This window comes from Strongylocentrotus purpuratus, unplaced genomic scaffold (genome assembly GCF_000002235.5).
Source record: "Strongylocentrotus purpuratus isolate Spur 01 unplaced genomic scaffold, Spur_5.0 spur5_scaffold_15, whole genome shotgun sequence".
Lineage (NCBI taxonomy): Eukaryota > Metazoa > Echinodermata > Echinoidea > Camarodonta > Strongylocentrotidae > Strongylocentrotus > Strongylocentrotus purpuratus.
Window position 1 is genome coordinate 30,853,559 of NW_022145600.1, and position 21,076 is coordinate 30,874,634.

At 36.0% G+C, this 21,076-nt stretch overlaps 1 protein-coding gene across 2 annotated transcripts in view; it reads left to right on the top strand.

Moving 5' to 3' along the window:
• Nucleotides 1-21,076, top strand: part of LOC373195 (ADAM) — a gene marked incomplete at its 5' end in the record, with an annotated part of 63,781 nt that overhangs the window by 13,116 nt on the left and 29,589 nt on the right. For both annotated transcript variants that reach the window (NM_001366411.1, NM_214470.2), the window contains 4 exon segments: nucleotides 6,876-6,952; nucleotides 11,365-11,443; nucleotides 11,879-11,955; nucleotides 15,695-15,804. In NM_001366411.1, the coding sequence (NP_001353340.1) occupies nucleotides 6,876-6,952; nucleotides 11,365-11,443; nucleotides 11,879-11,955; nucleotides 15,695-15,804 (343 nt within the window).

Genomic DNA, 21,076 nt, shown 5'->3' on the forward strand with positions numbered 1-21,076 from the left:
TCCAAATGCTCTTTCCTTCCGGTAGTATCAGCGAGGTTTATTTGACCTGTGATTTGAGCGTTTATCTTGTCAGGATACATCTGATCATCACATGACACGGTGGGACTTGGTTTAAAACCATGGTGTGAAATTCCTTTTGCCTTTAGTCATCCTTCTGTTTTATGATGATGAGAAGAATAAATACTAGGAGTTTTATTGTGGTAATGTTATGACATATTTTTCAAGTGGTCTTTTTTAAGTTCATGTAAATTTGGTTAAAATACCAGTAAATTAACATGGGAATGTGCATGGCATATTGTAGCCATATGCTACATGCTTAAGAAACTAAAATGAAATCTGCTTTTTGTTGGTGTCCATGATTTCTGTCTCCTTTGGCAACACACTTTTTTTTTAATGGATGAAATTACCTACACATTCTTGTATGTGTAATTACATGATTTATCTGTCTGGAATATGGAATGTATATATCTACCTTTATGGTTTTCTTTCTGTCAATGAAATTTGAGATGAATTGCCATCAGAGCTCCTAAATGTTAAATATAGCTTCTTGCTGGTAGGCCTATATAGTAATACTACAAAATTATTAGTTAGGGAAGTGCTTTAATGCAAGGTGCTTAAACCTGAACATCCAGCTCGCCCTATGTTTGACCTCGTTAAAATATTCACAATGTTCTACTCTTCAATTTCCACCTCACTGATTGTATGAAACTGGAGCAAGAGATTGAATGTGCAATAATGTGACGCATGTCGGCCATTTTGATCTTGATTGATGCTCTATTCCTTCCATCATTCCACTTTCAATTCTCAGAGGTCACCTTTTCATGCAGATCAACAGTGCTTGCCCCAAATTCATGATTCATAGATTTTCTACTGCATAAATTCAATTTATATTTTATTTTCAAAAGTCAATGTGCATGTACACTAAACTTGTAGAATGAACAATTTTGTTTTGTGACAAAACAATGGGGGGAGGGAAGAGGTTCGGGTAATATTATCATACCATCTGTTGAGAGTCAAAGGGGCATGTGTTATTAAAAGTATATGATTTAACACCTTCCTGGCTCCTAACAGACAAGACTGTTGAAGCCTTTGCAGTTTTTGTATGAATAATAGACAAAATTACGCAAATCAAATTTGAAACATCATTTATTGATTTGCTCAGGAGGTGACTTTGACTATTGTTTCATTTTGAGTAACTTTGAGAGAGTATTGGTATTCAAATATCAGACGAAATGCTTGTTTACAGACCTTTTCTGATAACTCTTGATTTTTTGTAAATCAGGAACTTTGTTCGTGCAAGAAATTAACTCAAGAATGGAAGGCGGACTGGTTGAATTTGGGCCTTTGATGAATACTTTGATGAAGACAAATCAATTATTCACATACTTAATTCATTGTTTATTTTGAAAAACTTGGTAAGGGTATGAATAATTTAGTTGTTAACTGTGTATACACTTGACCTGTACTCCTGGCCTGTACATAGTTTGACCAGTAGTAGATGGCCTATCCTGCATATGATATTAGAAGCCTCTTCACACCTGGACAGACGAGACAACAAGGTTCCATTCCTGGAGGGGCATGGACTCGTATTTCAACACTGCACAATCGGAGGTGCGAGGGCTAGCTGGAAGAGATTGGCGTGTTTGGTGAAACAAGTAATCAGACAAGATATCCTGCATGCTAACTTCATTTCCATCAATTTCCTGTCTGTCCACCCCTCCTTCAAGATCACATACCAAGGACCTTCTATAAATACATTCTTCTTTATCTTGTAGCTGGTCTTGAAAAAAACTGGTACAAATAGACAAATCTCTTCAATTTCATTTTACATTTAAATGATGTTAGAATAAATACAAATGGTACAAGATATCTTTCGCTTCATTTTGCGTGTTTAGAAACAAACAAATATCAACGAAAAAAACAATCTTTTAGATTTAGCACTGTACATGTATGTTTATAAAACAAAAACTAAGAACAATAGCATAGAAGAAAAAACTCTGTTTTTTTCAATAGATGTTAAGGCGAAAATTCACTTCTTAGAGGCTGAAGTTGGATCATTGTTGCAAGGTGAAGTTGAATCACACCCAAAAAATGAAAAAAGTATGTGTCTGTGAAACAAAGCGTTAGCATCCAGTCTACTGTTCATCATTTTTCAGATGCTGCTGTACATAATCAGCCATCATTGCTCAGGTGCACAAGACCAACATCACCATCGTTGGTGATTCATGTACATTGTTCATGTTCTTCCATTCACAATTTGACAACATGATTATTCTACCAACGCAAACATGTAACATGAACCTGTATTTCTAAGAAAAGAGACACCTTGTGTTTTCAATGAAAGCTGAGAAGACGTGTGTCCTTGTACTTAACACGATTGTGTCTTCCTCTCCAGTTAAATGTTTTACCAGATGTATGTTGTAATGAATGTATCCATCCAGTGATTGTTGTTCTGCAAGTTGATTTGAAAGATAATACTAAGTACTTCCGCAGTGAAAATGTAGTCTAAGAACACTGTTTTGAAGGATGTGAGTTAATGTAATCACATGAATGATAGAAAATAACTTTTCTCTTGTTTTTTTTTTAAGAGCACAAAATGTAAAAGCTTTTAAAAAAACTGTTAGCATTTGATATCTACCTAAGGAGATGCAAATTTGAACAGCATGCATCACAAGAATACTGTAGTATGTGTATTCTTCAGAGACTCCGAGAAGATACAGAGTGACTGTTGCCTTTCTAAGACCTTTTTCACGCCTTCAAGCATAACATTGCGAATTCCTAAACAAGGACGAATAATACATTTGATAGATTCAATAAATGATGTACTCTGAACGAGTATGAAGTTGTGCTTGAAGTTGGAAATATATTCGATTATCATGTAACGTTTCTCTGCGATTGAATAGAACCTGCCTTGATAATTGTTTACTCGATTCAATATCGTACATGGCTGCTGGTTTCATTTCAAGGAACCCTGAACAGCAGAGCTCATGCTGCGAGTTGCCTTTACCCATTTTTCTGTTTTGCCACGGAGTATCAGACATTTCAGTTTGATTTGTCATGGGACAGGATTCAGCTTACATTATTTTGTTGGTAGTATTTTGGTTTGGATATGAGCCAGGGTAGCCTGGTTATAGCTTTAGGTCACTTTAAGGGAAATCATATCAACACAATTGAGGGGCGTTTACACTGCTAGCAAGAACCATTGGTTTTTTCTCACGTTCAGGAGTTTTGTTGGAAGTTACTAGGCAACTTACCCCTATTAACACAAAGATAAATCCAAAGCGAGATATCTGCCTCTGAATTAGTTTTAACTCCTGTTAAAATTCTGAATTTTTTTGCAATTGTAAATGCTATTAAATTCTCAAAACACTGGTGAATTTATTCGTGTTTTTCGCTCATGGGATTTTCCTTACTTCCGTGCTATCGCATGCAGAGCTGGGACAAGTCGCACATGCACGCTACTCACCTCAAAACCAGAAACAAGCAAAGACCTATGTATTTATATGGGGTTTTGCACTAGTGTAAATAGTAGTTCAATAACTTATGATTTTTTTTTTTCTTCTTCAGATTGGGTTTAAAGCGGTGTAGATGGGTTTTGTGTGAGCTTGCATAAGAGAGTGTCTAGATTGAAGTTACTACGAGTTAGCTAGGGTCAACAAATTATTTGAAGCATCAGAAATTGATTCTGAGAACTTTCGCAGCTCAACTTCAATGTAGTATTTTGTTGGAAAATAGATAAAAATATGTGATTTCATAGCACTTATATGTATTACTGCAATTTAGTATCTTTATAGTATATCGTGCTCTAATTCGATTTAAGTGTTTAGGTTGTTTAGAAAATATGAGTCCCTACATGTAATCAGATACAATGTGAGCAAACTATTATTGCATCGAGTGTGACAGAAGATGTGATGAAGATTTAAGAAAAGGAGGAAGATGAAATACTCCTTGTATCTTACTTCGAGATATACAAGGTGTATTCTTGTGAGGCGGAGAACCACTCTGACTCAAGATACTGGATTACAACTTTATTCTGAAGGCAATGCAATCAGAGATATGGGGTATATAGCCAAGAGCCAGAGGAAATGAAATGCTAACACTGGTCAGAGGGGAATAATTGTGTGATATCATAGCGATTCCTGAGCTTTAGAAGATAGTGAATGTAGATGACAGGAGAAAGAGAAAGTGAGAGGGGGTTGAGAGAGAGGGGAGAACGAATGAGAGGGGGAGAGAGAAAGAGAGGAGGTAGACAGAGAGAGAGAGATGGGGAGACAGAGAGAAAGAGGGGGAGGGAGAAAGAGAGGGGGTAGAGAAAGAGAGAGAGAAAGATTGGGAGACAGAAATAGGGGGAGGGGAGACAGGAGTGAGAGAGAGAAAATGCATGCAACAATATTGGCTACTGTTTTGACATTTGGAATTTAATTTGCTTTGTTACCAGTGATAAAAATGATAAGGTTTTTGAAGAGCGTAGTTGTATGAAAAACCTATTACAAGCATGTACATGTTAAATAAATACACAATGGATTTTTTTCATCTTTACTATCATGGGAAATATTTTGATACTGGCAATTATGTTTTGAGTGCAGTCTCGGGGCAGCCAAAGTAGAACTGTGATGTGTCACATCCGGAGTTTCACCAGACAGATACGATGATTGCTGATATCCCAGAGTTCCTTTGTCTCTGGCAGGTCACGGAGGTCGTCCGTCCCAAGGTGTTTTGGTTTCATATTAAAGACAGTATTCTTCTGTATTTTCTAGCGCAAGCATCAAGTGTGTGTTATTCTTAAATCAGAGAAAAATATAGGTCTTTAGGACTCCCAGGTCCACATATCTGTCATCGCCAATAAATGTTAACTTGGGACTCTTTGGGAGGGATTGGAAGTAATTTTTTCTCACAAATGTTTTATTTATGGTAGGAGACATCTTGTTGGTGTATATTTGTTGCATGTGTATCAAGACAGACCAAACTACATGTAGGGTTTTTTATTAATCACAAAATTGCTGAATAAATATTTTCTACTTCCCAATTATAAAGTTCTAGGTAGAGCAAGTAATTTAGGTTAGGTCCAGATTTGTTAAGTTTCAATGAATATTGGATTCTCTCAATCAAACATGACTAATCCAGGGCTTTATTCTAGAAGTAGGGTAGCAATAATCCACCTTTACTATCCATTTGTAATTGATGATGCAAGTTATCATTGCTTGATCAAGTATAGGACCTAGTGGATCAAATAGCAGGTGAAATACAGTGTTGTGATAGTCTTTATACCAAACACAAGCTGAGTCATTACAAAGGGTTTTTACCGATACCAGCAAAGTAGTTGATTTCACAACAGCATGTGACTGTCTGATATAAAAAAAATTGTAAATAATTTGACATAGAATCAGACCTGATTTAGTGACTACCTGTAAAGAAAGACAACCTGAACTATTCTGGTTTTACAGTGTTTCTCAATGAAACCTGTGTCAATAATTGCTACATGCTATCCTAAATATCTACATGCAGAGAAAAGGGCCCCATTCACCCCCCCCCCCCCATACACACACACACACAATATTCACATGTGCTGTATAGCTACCCAGATAGTGTGGGTTTCTAGGGATTTCAAATACTCTGCCCCCCCCCCTCCAATCAGACATTCTTGTATCTGCCCTTGCTACCTGACTTTAAAGAATATCTTATGTCACCTGACCAATCTTTCTACACAGGTTTGACTGAATTTCTCATAATTGTAACTATTGGTGTACCCTTTCCACTTTTCCCTGTCCTTCAAATCCATTGAAGCTGAAAGGAATTAATTTAAGAAGGAAGTAATGAGGAGAGGGGAGGGGGGGGGGCTAACATGTCCTGACCTTTCCTTTGTTACTGTCAGACTTGATGATCTGCATTACAGATAACCCTGTATTCTCATCATGTACAGTAACTGTAATGAATATGAGCGACCCATTACCGTTTCCATCCCATTAGCTGCAATGCTGAAATTGGGGATTTGGTGAATAATGGCCACGGCAGACAATTTCTCTGCCCCAGATTTTACTTTCAGTCTCTCAGTACGTGGTGCTCTTGCAAATGTAGGGCGTTGTTCGAGTTGACTAAACAGTTTGCCTATTGCAAATGGAAAGGGTGTGTGTACCTATGAGAAAGCACTTAAAATCTCAAATGTTAAATCAATACTTTTAAAAGGTTTGAAGATTGAAAACACTTTTAAATAACGTGCTTGATTGAACTTTTATATGATTGGAAGCAGCCTGTTAAAAGTGATAATGGACTATTTTGAGGGAAAAAATTCACTCCTCAAACCTGTCAAATGTTGAATAAACACTCAAGCTTTTAGAGTGAGTGAGAGTAAGATGTTTTGGTACATTTTTATTATTATAAAAAAAGAGGATAGAGAATTATTTGAGATGGATAGGCAGAGGAAAAAACCATAAAACTAGACAAAGAATGACATTAACTGTAGAAGAGAATGAGAGGGAGAGAAAGGTGTAGAGCGATAGCGTGGAGTGGAGGGGAAGTGAGAGAAATGGGAGACAATATCGTCGCTGTTTTCATGAAGTGACGGTAGTGAAAAAAAATTGCATTCACTTTGCGTTACGATTTACTTCACTACCGTCACTTCGTGAAAACAAGGACGATATGTAGAAAAAAGAAGATGGAGAGGACAAAGGGGGAGGGATATCATGATGGACCAACAAGTTATATATATACATTTTATGATTTTATACCGGTAGTTTAAAACTTCCATTGATCTAGGGGGGAGGGGGCAGGGGATAAATGCAAGGGATAGACTTCCAATATACATGCACATTTTCCATTAATAACAGTCAAAGCTGTCATGTGTTAATCACATTTCCTTGTCTTTTCTTTTTCTGCAGGATGGTCACATGCGAGAAACTTCCTTTGTTCTGTCTGCATTTGGAAAACAATTTACATTGGATGTCAGGCTGAATGAGTAAGTATTATCTACTTATAAAAACCGCTGTTACTGCTATTATAAAATTGTTAAATCTGGTATTTGGCCACATTATGACATGTACATTTTCATATATAGATATGAATTATATCAGCCCATGTATTGAATTTGTAGTCAAAGGCTCAACAGGTTTTTTTTGGTGAAAATATGCTTGTTTGTGAAGAGACTAGATCAAAATTCAGGGGAAAGTGCCCCAACTTGGAAAACAATTCTGCATAACAATACCTATCAGTAGGTTGTAATGCTTTTATTTCACAACCAAAAAAGGAAAAGGAAATATATGCACTATTTAAAAAAACCTATGAAATATTACTGAAGGTCGTTTTTCAGCCATTGTGAGGGATTAGTGTCTAATTGGATTTCAAAAGTTGGATCCCATGGTCCTTGACCAAGTTTGTGGATTTTGTGGATACATTAGAAAAAAGGAAGTCTTCTACATGTAGCCAATGAGGACCCCTACTGATTATGTGGAAGGAAGCTTTGGCTTAAAAGCCTTACCTATTTCAACATAATCCCTTACAAAGAGATCAAAGGCCAGCTAGGATCAGGATTAGTCAGAGATTAACATGGAGATTAGTACCTATAGCTTCTAATCTGTAACATAAGCTATTATGATACATAGAACTCTACATGGATCTCAGAGAGATTAGTAGTGTTACTGGTGTGTTAATCAGACTTCATCAGATTATCTGGAAGCTTTTAAACCTTGAGGAATCCCTGTCCCACACAGGAAATACCCCTCACCTACCGGCCAAGAATCAACATTTTATGTCTTGACTTAAATTAGTCTAATGGTCTGTAATATATTTGTTATTCACTTACAATGAAATAAAAAACTAGGCAAGCTTGTGCTTTTTACAATTTTTTGCATGGTTAAGATTTGCAACGGTTTCATGCTAGTAAACTTTTGAGCTACAACAGTACAATGAATTTTGTTGCTTGTGGGGGTTTGTTTCTATGAGATTGACTGTCGTTTTCAGTGCATAAAAGCTCCATGTCATGAAAGTTGCCCGTTTTACAGTATCACACAAGTTTTGGCTCTGTAGTGATTCTCTTATGATAGTAAGACAAGATGTATCAAGCAGTATGTTATTTCATTGATCAAAATAACCTATTCCAACTCATTTCTGGCTAAAGACTTGGGGGAAAAGAACTCATAAATTAAAAACATTTGTTGAAATACAAACTTTAAAAAAATCTAATGAGAAAATTTCATGTGATTACAATTGAGGTCAAGGCTTGTACTTACATGTATTTTGATACTGTCAAAATCAAGTTACGCCCTTCTAGTTGTCAGCTCGTATAGTAGCCTATTGTGCTGTCTACTGAAGATGTGAACGCATTGTAAAAAGGGAATATGTCAGATTTTTTTAAAGTTCAAAATAGAGACTCGTGTTTTCTTTTTCGTAGTCTGTACTTAAAACCCAGGTCAAGAGGCATAATAAAATTTGCTTACATCTTAATCCATGATGAAAATAATTCTTCACTGAGCCATGTTTGCAATGTGAATCATATCAAACTTACACATTCTTTATTTGTTTCATTCCTTACTTTGATTTGGATGGATGGATGTGAGATCAATTACACTATAGCTTTCAGGTGTTGAGTCATCTCTTAATGCTGTAGGCGGACACCTCCCCTTTCCCTTTTATCCCCATCTCAGCAGTGGGCGGGAGCACAAGCTACCTGCCTAAGATTTCACTTCCCTTTCAATCTTGAGTGGAACGTATTCTCCTCATCTGTCATAATAAGACGGAATAGATGGACAGATATCAAATTACATTAGAACTGGGATGCCTTGAACTGAATCTTGTGCCTCCAAAAGCCATCTGATTCATTTCATTTCAGGCTAATACCCCATTCACACCAGGCATTTTACCCTGTGCTGACCAAAAGCTAATACTAGTGTGAATGCTTCTAGCCATGCAAATTGAATCCATGTCAAGTAAACCTGGGTATTTCACACACACAAATTAAGTTTTCATTAAGTTTTCGTTGACCCTTATCTGTAGTCAAGCTTTGGTGATAGTAGTCGAACCCGGAAGATGATGCAAAAGTGACCCAATATGATTTGAAGATTTGGAACCCATGCTAACAGAGGGTCAAAGGTCACATTATCTTACATTCATTCCTTGATCATGATTAAATGAGGATGGGTGATCAAAATGAGCAGTCGCTTTATTTTGTTTTTATTTTCCCCCATTGTTCTATGACCTTAGATGATCTAACCTAGATCTAACCCATATTAAATTTGGCTACATGTAAGTGTATGTACTGCTTAAATTTGATACGGGTCAACACCAGGCTAAATCATGTAGTATGAATGCCTCTAAACACCTTGGGCTGACTTGGGATTAATCTCTGTGGTTAAAACTCTCATGTTCACACTGCATCATATTTTCAGCCCACTTTCAGTCAGGTAATTAAAAAAAAGTATGGTCCATCAGGTAAGCTCTTTACAGGGGAAGGTTAGAGATAAATTCAATCAGGAAAAGTATCGTTTTTAGTCACCCCGACTCCCCGAGGGGAGGGAAACTTGCTTGGATACGGTGATCCTTAATTAAGTCTGGTGTTACTAATTTTAGACTTGAGGTTAGAATACCTCAACTTCTAGGCATTTGATACAATGCAAATGATACAATGCAAATGATGGCTATATATAAATTGAACATGTTCTTGTTGTATGACTCTTTTATTGATAAAATAAATAAAAACTGTTGATCAAATGAGCTCCTGTAAAACCCCAAAACTTTGCACTTCATCCTCTTTAGGGAATTATCAATAATGACTCTTTGTTTTGCGGTAAGAAGTTCTTGCAGATTGCAAGAATACCGGTAGTGTGATTGATTTTTGTCTGCGGTATGAACTGTCATGAATCTGGGCCAATTGAGAAAATCTCAAACATCTCCACTTGAAGGTTCTGGTTATACATTATAAATATAGCAACTAAAAAAGACATACCGGTACTGAAGCTTTTCGTCTTGAACTCATCAGTAAATCACAAGATGAACAGAAAGCTTTATACAGCTTCCACTTATAGCTTCTGTTTTATAGTTTCTGATTTCCGCTGTCTGTTCATCCTTGTGATTTACTGATGATTGCAAGACGAAAAGCTTTAGTATGTCTGTTTTTGTTGCTATTTTAAGATTTTGTAGTACCAATCATCTCTTTGATATACATATACTTTTGTTAGTGTGTGTAGCCTTGTGATGATTATGATGATGCATTTAATTATTATATTTAATGTTTAATTATTCTATTCAATGTTTTAACAGATATACAGGACCATATACATGCCATTAATCATCAGATAAATTACAAAATGCATCCACTTTTCCAGCAAACCATTTTTTAAAGGTTAATTCTTGTAAATTTCATATTAAAAGAGGAGTAAGACCTAAGTTGATCGTAGCCCAGTTTCTTTGGGTCAACACAATCCTGGATTTGCACAAACAGAATTTTTAACCAGGACACCAACGAGACGTCTTCATCCGATGACATAAGAGCGGATAGATAAATAGACAGTGACTTATTTCCAGCCATTATCATTGTGTGTTTAGCTAGCTGGTTCTGTGTCACCACAGTCCCTGCGGTAGAAGCCACAAGTGGTTCTTCATACTCCACTTTATTATCATGTGGAGTTCATTGACTGAATAATCATTTACCTTCTACAGAGTCAATGCTTTGCTTTCCATTAGTAGCTCTCCAATCGTAAATGAGAATTATTGATTAGTCCACAAGTCTGATTTCCCACTTTACTTTAGAAGTGTCTCCACTTTTTTCAAGCTATTTATCTCAAATAATTCCTTTTTAGTCCTTATCTTTCATTAATTGAGAGCCAGGAGAGTTCAAAATGATATTACTTATGTGATACCATTACATAATTATATATTACTTATGTGAAATATATATATTACATAAGTAATATGTGATATGATGTTATTTATATAATGTGTGATATTATTTATGTAAAGTGTTAATTTTTTGCAACCAACTACTTATGATCACCTTCTAACTGTCAGCATAAATGTTTTTTCTTTTCACCTGGCTATAATTTGTTGATAACTTGATATCGCTTTGAAATCACGGGCACAATGCCTATTTTGCTCAAGTTTATGTCCATGTAACTTACATGAAAGAGGATTAGACTCATGAATTATTTAGTTCAGTAAGTTAGATTGTCGTTTACTACAATATATTTATGGCATTTAGAAGCAATTTAAGAAGCTTGAGTTAATCATTCAATAACTTCTCTCACATACACTGCACTTGATGTTCTTTTATCCAAAGGCAACTGAAAACAGAAATATTTCAAAGTCTTAAGGAAAGAATGATTGCTTGAATTCTATTAATATTTATATTGTCATTTTTCTCTTTGTGTTCCCAAACAGAGACCTATTTCCTGCAAGATACATTGAGAGGTCTTATGCACAGGATGGCGGAGCTATTACTAGGAAGCCTCACCCACATGTAAGTTATGACTCAAGATTTAGGGGGAAGTCCCATTGATATCATGTGGGAAATCCCCTTTCGATTCTATTCATGGTCATTGTTTTTGTGTTGAATGTATGATTGGATCATGACTATAGTTCATTTGATATAAAAGGGTTAATCTTAGGAGTCCGTGATGTAAAAGTTGTTGTGTACATCTTTTTTATCTTTTAAAGTGATTAAACCCTCCATTTGAGTTATTTAATAGTTCGAGTCAGAGGTTTTAAATTGGAAGTTTCCCTTTTTGAAAAGATTTTTTTTCTTTCTTCAAAGGTAACTATTTTTTAAAAGTTGATTTAAACAGCTTGCATGATGTTTGATATTCTCGTTTCGAGAGTGAAATTAGTGCAAGAAAATTTAGAGATGGGAATAGTATTTTGAAGGACTTTTTATTCTATATTTGATTTGATGCAGCATCATTGTTACTACCACGGAGAAGTAAGAGAAGCTAATACATCATCCGTAGCACTCAGTACTTGCAATGGAATCAGGTGAGCAAAGCTTAATCTTATTGCATATTTTAAAAGTGGTAGGCCTTTGGCATTTGCTAATCCCTCTACATAATACTCTATTATCATGTTAAATATGTATGGTTTCTTTACTGCATCTTTTTATTTCTATTGTAATATTTCTTCTTTTTTTTCCCCTTCTTTTCTGCATTGTTGTACATATTTTACTGTTTTTATGAGTTTTGTGGAAATAAATAAATTGAATTGAATTAAATATTAGAGGGGAAAATATTTATACTTTCCCAAGTGAAATAAATGAGCATGTAATAAAGGTGATGATTAGGTAGTGATACATGTAGTACTGTAGATTTCCAATGTTATTGTGAATCAATATACCAAAAATAAAATCAATTGAATAGTACAATATTTCCTCTTTCCTACAAATATAAGTAAACCTTTCCTAATATTAATCAATTTGGCAGTTATCGTTGTTTTCTTTTTATTACCGAACCTCAAGGCTCTTTGATGTGTATGAGAGCCAAACTGTCTATCTCCAAAATGAATCATACCAAATTATTAATATTTTAGGATAAACTTGACTGATTTCCCACATTAAAACCTTGAAAATACAATTAAATATGCTAAGGGGGAAAAAGCGTGATAAAGCATGAAATATTCAGTTTATCAATTGTTATTTAATAGTTTTCTCAGTTAAGCTATTTTAATAGTTCTTGATTTCAACTGTTGATCGAGAGCCAGAATGGCGTTAACAATGTGTAAAAGCTTTTGACGTAATACCCTTCTGGCTCTGAACACTTGATATGTCCTTTACTACATGAATGACCGCATGTGTCACTTGGCAAAGGTACCATGGACATGAATAATACATGGATCGGTTGCGTTTGCGTCACCTTTTCCATGAGAAGAGTGTCTGCATCACTCAAATGCTCGGACCCAGAAGGGCATTAACTCTGTGTTACAGTATATGACTTAACGTCCTTCTGGCTCCAAACAGATGAACTGATGATACACCTGAAGCTCTAAGGATGATTAGATGCCTCTCTTTACGGAAAAAAGAAGAAGAATGTTCCCATCAAGAGGTTTTTACCCAAGGGGTGCAACAAATCGTAGAATGAGTCATTTCATGGGGTGAATAAGGGGTGTGGACTCTACTGTAAAGTCTTACAGGGTCCATCTCCTTGATTTTTTTTAAACAGAAGTGTAGAGAATTTAAAAAAAAAAAAAATGGTTGCTAAAACTGTCCAGTGAGTCATATGGGGTATAACTTTAAAAGGGGGTATGTGTATTATAATTGACCATATTTGGAAATATAACTGAAAATTATTTCCTTGATTTCTGTTATACAGAAAATGTTTTAAAAACTTTTTTTTACTAAAAGGGTTTGAAAAACTCTAGAGTGAGTCATATGGGGGTAAAAAGGGGATATGCGTTTTAATTGACTCAACCTTAACCTGAAGTCCCACCAAATCATTCACCTTGATTTGGGTTTTTACGGAAATGTAAAATGTAGGGAACTTTTATCCCAAATAGACTGCAAACTGGAGCACGAGTCATATGCGATGAAGGGAAAAAAGGGATGTGTTTCATAATTGACTGGAATTTAAAGTCCTAGAGAATCAATCTCCTCAATTTGGTTTTACTGAAAATTTTGGTTGTTTTGGTGAATGCATGTGTGTGCCTGAGCTGTGTATATGTAGTTGCTGCAGAGATTTCACAACATGTGAATTGTAAATTATATTCATACCTAATCAATCTCCTAGATTCCTGTATTACATATACAATGTAGTATGCATCATTTCAGTCATGAATCATACTGGCTTTGATAGGCCACCATCTCCCATTCAATTCAATTCAATTCAGTTTTATTCAATTCCAATAAAATATACAAAACAGAATACCATCATGACAGAATAAGAGTATAAATCCATCAAGAGTACAAAATAAGGTAAAATGATAAAACAATAAAGCGATACATCAGATAACAACACAAGATAGAGCATTATTAACCATTAACCATTCTCTGTGATTTTGGCATTCTTATACATTACCAAAACCCTGTGGAAAGGCTCCCAGGGTGTTTGCAAAGTACTCTCTAGAATGACTGTTTCATTATTTTTCTCAGTATTTTCCTGCGATTAATTTCCTAGAATATCATTACTTACATCCTTAAAAAGATTATTTTACCTGTTTGTGTAATCTAGTAGTGCAGTAAGTAATGAATACAAAGCAAATGAAACATGAATACCTACCAATAGAGATGATGAGACAGACTTGTAAAAGAAAAGCATAGAAGCTTGATTTCTCAACCGGAAGATCTTGTCTTATCATGTGCAGATTAAATGGATGGGATGCATTGCACATTACCAAGTCAAATGAGGATCATATCAAGGGCTCTTCAGTGGTTTTAAAAACCATCACTCGACTGGGGAGGAGTGATGTGATAAGTGCGTAATTTGTACTCATTAAAGTTTCATGGAGGGAGTGCAATAGAAAAAAGGAAGAGGGATGATGATCACCAGTGAAATAGAGAGATTAAGAAAGGGAGACATAGTGAAGAGAAAAGGGAAAGAGAGATAGAGATAAAGAAAGGGAGACATAGTGAAGAGAAAAGGGAAAGAGAGAGAGCGAGAGAGGGAGACAGATTCGAACCGAAAGGAAAGAGAAAAATAATATGGAGACTGGAGAGAGAATGTATTCCTCGAGCAAATTCTATTACTGTAAACGCTGTTATTTTTGTGTGAATAATTTTTTCGTGCAGAGCAACCTCAAAACATATTCGCTGGTTCTTAAATTTGCTTTGCATGCAATTCAGCCCCTTCAAAACACGCTTAAAGTAGACACACGAAGAATCAAAAGTGTTTTGAATTGATGCAAAACTCATATCATTGTGAAGGGGAAGCCTTACTGATCAAATACAACAACTCTCCTCCTCAAAATATGTTTGGGGCCCGCAGTAATCAACTCTCAAAAATATTAGTTTTGAGATCCAGATTTTCTGCCTTCAGCTGTCCTTTGTAGAGCGTCAATATTTGTGACGTCACACACGGGACACGGCTGGCTAGCTGCAGACTAATACACGCGCGACTCCGGTACCGAGCTGTTTGTCCAGTGTGTGACGTCACTATCGTGTGTTTGGCTTACGTTCGGGGGCGCTTGGGGGTCTAAGAAGGGTCTTGAAAAATTGCATTTTACGCCTTTCCATGATATCTATATGATTTCTCAGCAAATCATTCCTGTTTTTCAAGAGAAAATCTTTCCATCCATATGTAATTTGTTCTAATTATCAGTTGTTAGTGAATTTTCTTTGAGTAGCTCCTTTAAGAAGTCATTCTTATATTTTTGCGACTTCTAATATTCGAACTTGGCAGTCTTAGTACGAAATCCGCGGAAAATTAATGTAACACAAATATTTCTACTTTTACAGTATTTGAAATCAGCTTTTATTCATATAGAATGTACAAACGTTTAATTTTTATGAACAAATTTCTATTCTGTTTGTCCATGCTAGTGATAGAATTACAAACAATAGTTTACTAATAAAAACTTTCACATTTGTTTTTATAGTTTAGTTTATAGTTTTGTATAGTATATCTTTAAAAAAAATTCACACTGATACTTTACACATGTAACTGCTACATTGAGACTACTGTGAGTGGTTTTTATAAATAGATTTATAGATCGTACTCTGCAATGGTTTCTAAATCAAGTGTATACATCTCTATTTTTTCTTTTTCTCTCCTATCTTGTTTCTCTCCCACAGTGGAGTGTTTATGGCAGATGGTGAAAGTTATTATATCGAACCACTGCTTGAGGCGGACGAACAACATCTAGTCTACAGACCGCAGGATACGCGTGACAAGAAGACGTGGGGTAAGTACTCTAGGAAAGTGGGGAAAGAGAAGATCTACTGCATACCTGATAGCCATATGATATCAGGTTATTGCCCCTTTCACATTTGGAAATATTATTATCTAGGAGATTAATTTCAGACATAACATTTTGTGGGATGTAATTGATGGGAGTAGTCTGCCACAAATTTCACTAAGAGGTCTTTGTGATTTATTTGAAGAAGAACCAAATGTTAATGCTGTATGAAGATAGATCTTGCTCCATTGACAATTGCACTGGGCATTATCTCGTTAAAGACTTAAAGGTTAAAGGGTTGGTTTGATTTTTATCCTGGGTTTAGCATTAGTGTTAGAGTTAGGATTGGATTTTTTTATTAGGTTTAGCATTAGGGATAGAGTTAGGTTAGGATTTACATGTAGATTAGGTTTAGCATAAGGGATTGAGTTAGGTATAGTGTTTAATCTAGGGTTAAGGTTAGGAATTTTAGCAGTGTAGAACATTGACCGCAGATCACTTATCCCAGGAGCGTAACATAACATACGTAATTCTGAGTGAAGAGGACCTTCTTGAGTATCTGCTAACTGTAGGTTTCATCAGAAAAGTCTTGGAGAAATCTTTCAAGATCCATTTGAAACAGGAGTGTGAACCGTCTTTTGACATCATGACTTATAGTTATGACAACTGTCATCTTGATGAACTACCACTAACCCATAACAGCAAAGATTATTCACACGCACATGAACCGGCAGAGGAAATCATTCTTGACGTCACAAGGCTGTGGGTTGCAGCGCCGTGAAGTTATCTCGGACTCTGTGTGGGCTACTTTTTTTTTATTTTCTAAGAGAGTAGAGATAACTAAAAAGGGAAAGGTTAAGAGATGGAGGATATCTGATATGCGAGGGGTAACCAAAATTTGAAATGTCAGTTGAGTTGTAAGAGATATTTCTCCGTAGCCAAATATTGAAAGAAGATAGGGTTACACGTGAAGCAGATATGCTTATCCCCCTCAAAAACCACAGATAAATCTTCAGGAAATGGAAGCAAAGGAGAAAATTAAACTTCCCACTTTATTTTGGATGAAATCAATAGCCCTCTTGCACGTACATGTATATTTTGAAAGATAAGTTTTTAACGTAAATACAAGTTTTGACTTTTGACCACAACTCTGAGTTGATTTGATTAGATTTTAGGTTTAAATAGGAGACCGTGGGATTATTATTGCGACGTGGATGATTTATGAATAGCTGTATAGACAGTGAGGCAAATACAAAGTTTGATTTAAAACTAAATTACTATATTTTGAAGTAAACAGATTGACAAGTCACATATTACCCAGAATTACAAAAGAAATTATACGGGAAAGAGTGGTATAGAAAGAAAAATAACAGGTGGTTTTAGGACTTCATCTTACCTTGCAAGATGAATAAAGAGAATAGATAAAAGAAGAGAGGAACAATGGAGAGAAGAGGAGAGGAACAATAGGGAGAAGAAAGACCCAAAATAAATAAAAGGAAATTGGCTACTCAAATAATAACAAAGATAACATAAGTGAATAGAGAAGAAAAATCATTCCTATGATGATACAGTTTCGTTAGTAGGACAGAAATAGATCTGAAAGTTTTAGCAGTAGACAGGTCACAGGAGACAAAAGGAGACGCAAGAGAAAGAGATTTGAATCACAGGATAAAGTTATCTGCCCCAATTTCAGTCAAAAATGACAACAGAACAGAGAGACAAGGATCATTATCTGAGAGCTTTTGAATTCACTGAGGCAGTCGATATAACAATTGAAAGCGAAACCGAGACATGGCTGGTACGTGCAGTCAGACTGGATTTAGGAACGGATTTTGCCAATGATGTCCAATAATTTCCTATATCCAGCGTGGAGGCAGGGAGCCGCCAGCTCAGATCTTCTCTCTTGTCATTCATAATACCCCTGCTCCGTCAAGATAAGTCACTCCGGCCGGTCTGGGGCGAGATGCCTCAAGATTATGCGGGGAAATGTCGGATTAACGCAAGCCCTAATTACTGCCATCGCATTACGCTACAGACTCAAAACAAATTATGATTTCTATTTAATTTTTAAAGCACCGCGCGCATGACTCACGCATGATTTATGATTAGAGACCCGCGGAGAAGGCTGGGCCATCATAACATGCAAATTATCAAATGCACTTGGATGTTTTTTTTTAGAAAGTAGAGACAAATCTGAGCCTTGATGTGGGCCCCCGGGGCAGTCTTTAGGGAGCAAATATGACATGTCGATCCATTAATGTGGCATGCTATCTCTATCATCCAGTCATCTCTAGGGCATCTATGCTAATAACGATTAAGTGGAAAACTTTGCCTGGGAGATCTGGTTTTAATGTTAAGAGGGAAGTTGACGGAAAGGGATAGGAGGATTTCATTCATCCAAGAGAGAAAATCAATGGCTAATGTTTTTTCTGTCAGAATAAGTCGCTCGTATTGATTACCAGAAGGACTCGAGCAGCTATCCTTGCATTGATCTATATATTTACCTCCAAGTTATATTTACGAGTCAATTTTGATAAGCATAAATTCCTGCCTTAACGATATAAGTGCATTGTATATGAAGTATGTCTTCTAAATAAGATATGTTGCCTTGAAGAGAAAGAAGAAAAAGACATGCCTAGCAATAATTTTTGAATAAAAAAAATCAAATTACGTGAACTTGGCAAGCAAGTTGTAAACTTTGTTTCCAGCCAAATGTGACACATATAAAAACACATCAGATATTAGACCTTAGCTTGCAGTGGAATCACAGTTAACTTTTAATAAAAATGACACAACTCTACAGAGGTTTATCACCACTTTCATAATTTCAATCCTATACAAAAATGAATATGACGTCTTCCGAATTATTCATGTGCAATTTCTGGTTAGATTTTTGAAAGGTTGATGTCCTTTTGAAGGCCATAAACTCCCAAACTACATGTACATTCGCATCGATAAGCAGCTCTACTCGTCCTCTATAGACCAAGAGGAGCACTTGGTTGTGGTGAAAGTATTCAAATTGATGCAGAGAGCTGAGGCCTTAAAAGACTTGAAAATCCCTAGAAAGCGAAACAAATAATCTGTCTGACACTCGCATCAGCATCTGCTTGCATTTCCTCTCTCTCTCTAGCCAACATAAGCCTGGCTGGTCGATTGTGCAACAAGCATCATTTGCTGACTTAAGGCCTGTCTTCATCAGCTTGAGATTGCCAAATATCCCGCTATTTCAACTATCCCAATCGAAAATTATCCAGTTAGTTTGCGTCTTTGTCAGCCCGAAGTTGCAATTAGCGGGATATTTGGTCGGGATAATCATCCTAAGGTATCTTGGGTTAGTTTGCAAAATATCCCGCTATTTGTCCGGTGCGTCTTCCTCAAGGTCGACTTTCAAGTTTCGACGTCGAATCTCAAACTGATCAAAACGCGATTTGTAACTTCGGGATTATTTCCCAAATCAGAAATTGCGGCTATTTGGCAATCTCGAGCTAATGAAGACAGGCCTTTCAAAACCTGTGACTTCTTCCTTGAAATTCCAACTTAACATGATCTCTGAAATGTCTCTTGCCTCTAGGCCCTTTGAAAAGGGGGGAAGAGGTTTGACGAGAGGTGATGGGGATGCTTTCGAAAGGTGCTGAGAAATCAAAACAGAATTTTACTAGATTACCCCAAAGATTGTATGAAACCCTAGACATGAATTTCCCCAAAGGTATATCCGCCATTCTGAAACGAAGCCTGAAGGGAATCGACAGAAAATTAGGTTATAGCTGAAGTTGGTTGAGGGCGACGTAATAACCAGCGCTTACATAAAGCCTTGTCGTGTTTTTACCTAGGCTGGGAGGTAATCTGATTGTGGATCCTCAAAAAAAATGTTGCGGAATTTTAGAGCGGAAATTTTTGACATGATTGCATTGCCTTTTGGGATGTTTGCTACTGAAATAACAGTGATTTCTGCCATGTCTTATCTTACTCGATATGAGTAGATAGCAAGCTTCTGTCTATAGGCTGTTGTTTCAGATTGATCTCGATAGGAGAATCGCATCAGCTTGACACGACATATGGCTGACAACATTTTACAATTCTAATCAGAAAAGAAAAGGTTGTTTTCTGATTAGAAATGTAACAAGTGGAAATTTTAATGTTGCTTTAATCGTTTAAATGAAATGAAAAATTAATTCAAAGTATAAATCTCTGTAGTAATATAAATCAAAATCTACAGAGTAGAACTTAACTAGAAAAAACAGATATTTTCAAAGTGAACATAGACAAGTGATTGTTGAAAAGAAAACTAGGTTTTATAGGAAATAAGAACAAAAACAGAACTCAATCAATGAGCAAAAGAAAACTTAGGTGATTGTAGAAATTTCTGAAATTGTCGTAATTTCTGAAATTGTTGTAGGTCGTAGCAAGCTATGCATGTGGTTATAGTTTTCATATTTTTTCACTAAATGGCAAAAGCAAAATGTTGTAATGAAATAATGCATCCCAGAATGCAGTGCGTTGAAGAAAGCTCAGCTGGTGATGATCACTGTGAAGTTAACCAAATATATCTCAGCTTGATGGAAATGAGGCGATTGTTTGCCTTTATTTACCTCATGATGTTTTGCAATCGGTGCTCTATGATGTAAAGATATAAGGAATCATAAGCTGCATTTACACTGCAACCAAAAAACGTTGGTGTTTCTTTCATTCCGTAGTTTTGTTGGAAGTTGCTCAAAAAATCCACCTCTGGAGTGTTGTTTTTTTAAACGCCAGCCGAAACTCCACCGTTTTTTTGCAGTGTAAATGCTCACTCTCAAAACACTGATGAACTATTCCAGTTTTTGGTAACGTGACTCTCCTTGCTTCATTGCTAAAGCATGTAATTGTAAAGCAGCGACAAGTGAACAACTGTTTTATGTTTTTGTTTTTTCCAATACGGTAGTTTAAAATGTTAGTTAAAAAACCAATGGTTATCAAGATTGGTTTTTCTGTATTGTAAATGGGCCTATACTTAATCAGCTCTTGCTGATCTGTGTCATTAAACCCTATACATTTATTGTGATAGGATTCACGCTGATTATGGGTTAAATGGGTAAAAAGCAAATAAAAGGAGAAATCACATGATATGATTTTAGTCGAACGCTAAAGATCATGCTTCCTTCCTTTGCCCTTGAAATTATGTTAAATTCTGTATAAAAAAAAGAATAAACAAGAAAAAAGATTAAAAACAGTAGGCCTATTCAGGTTTTTTAGAAATAAAGATACATGCACAATGCACTTATAAATTGAGTAAATATTT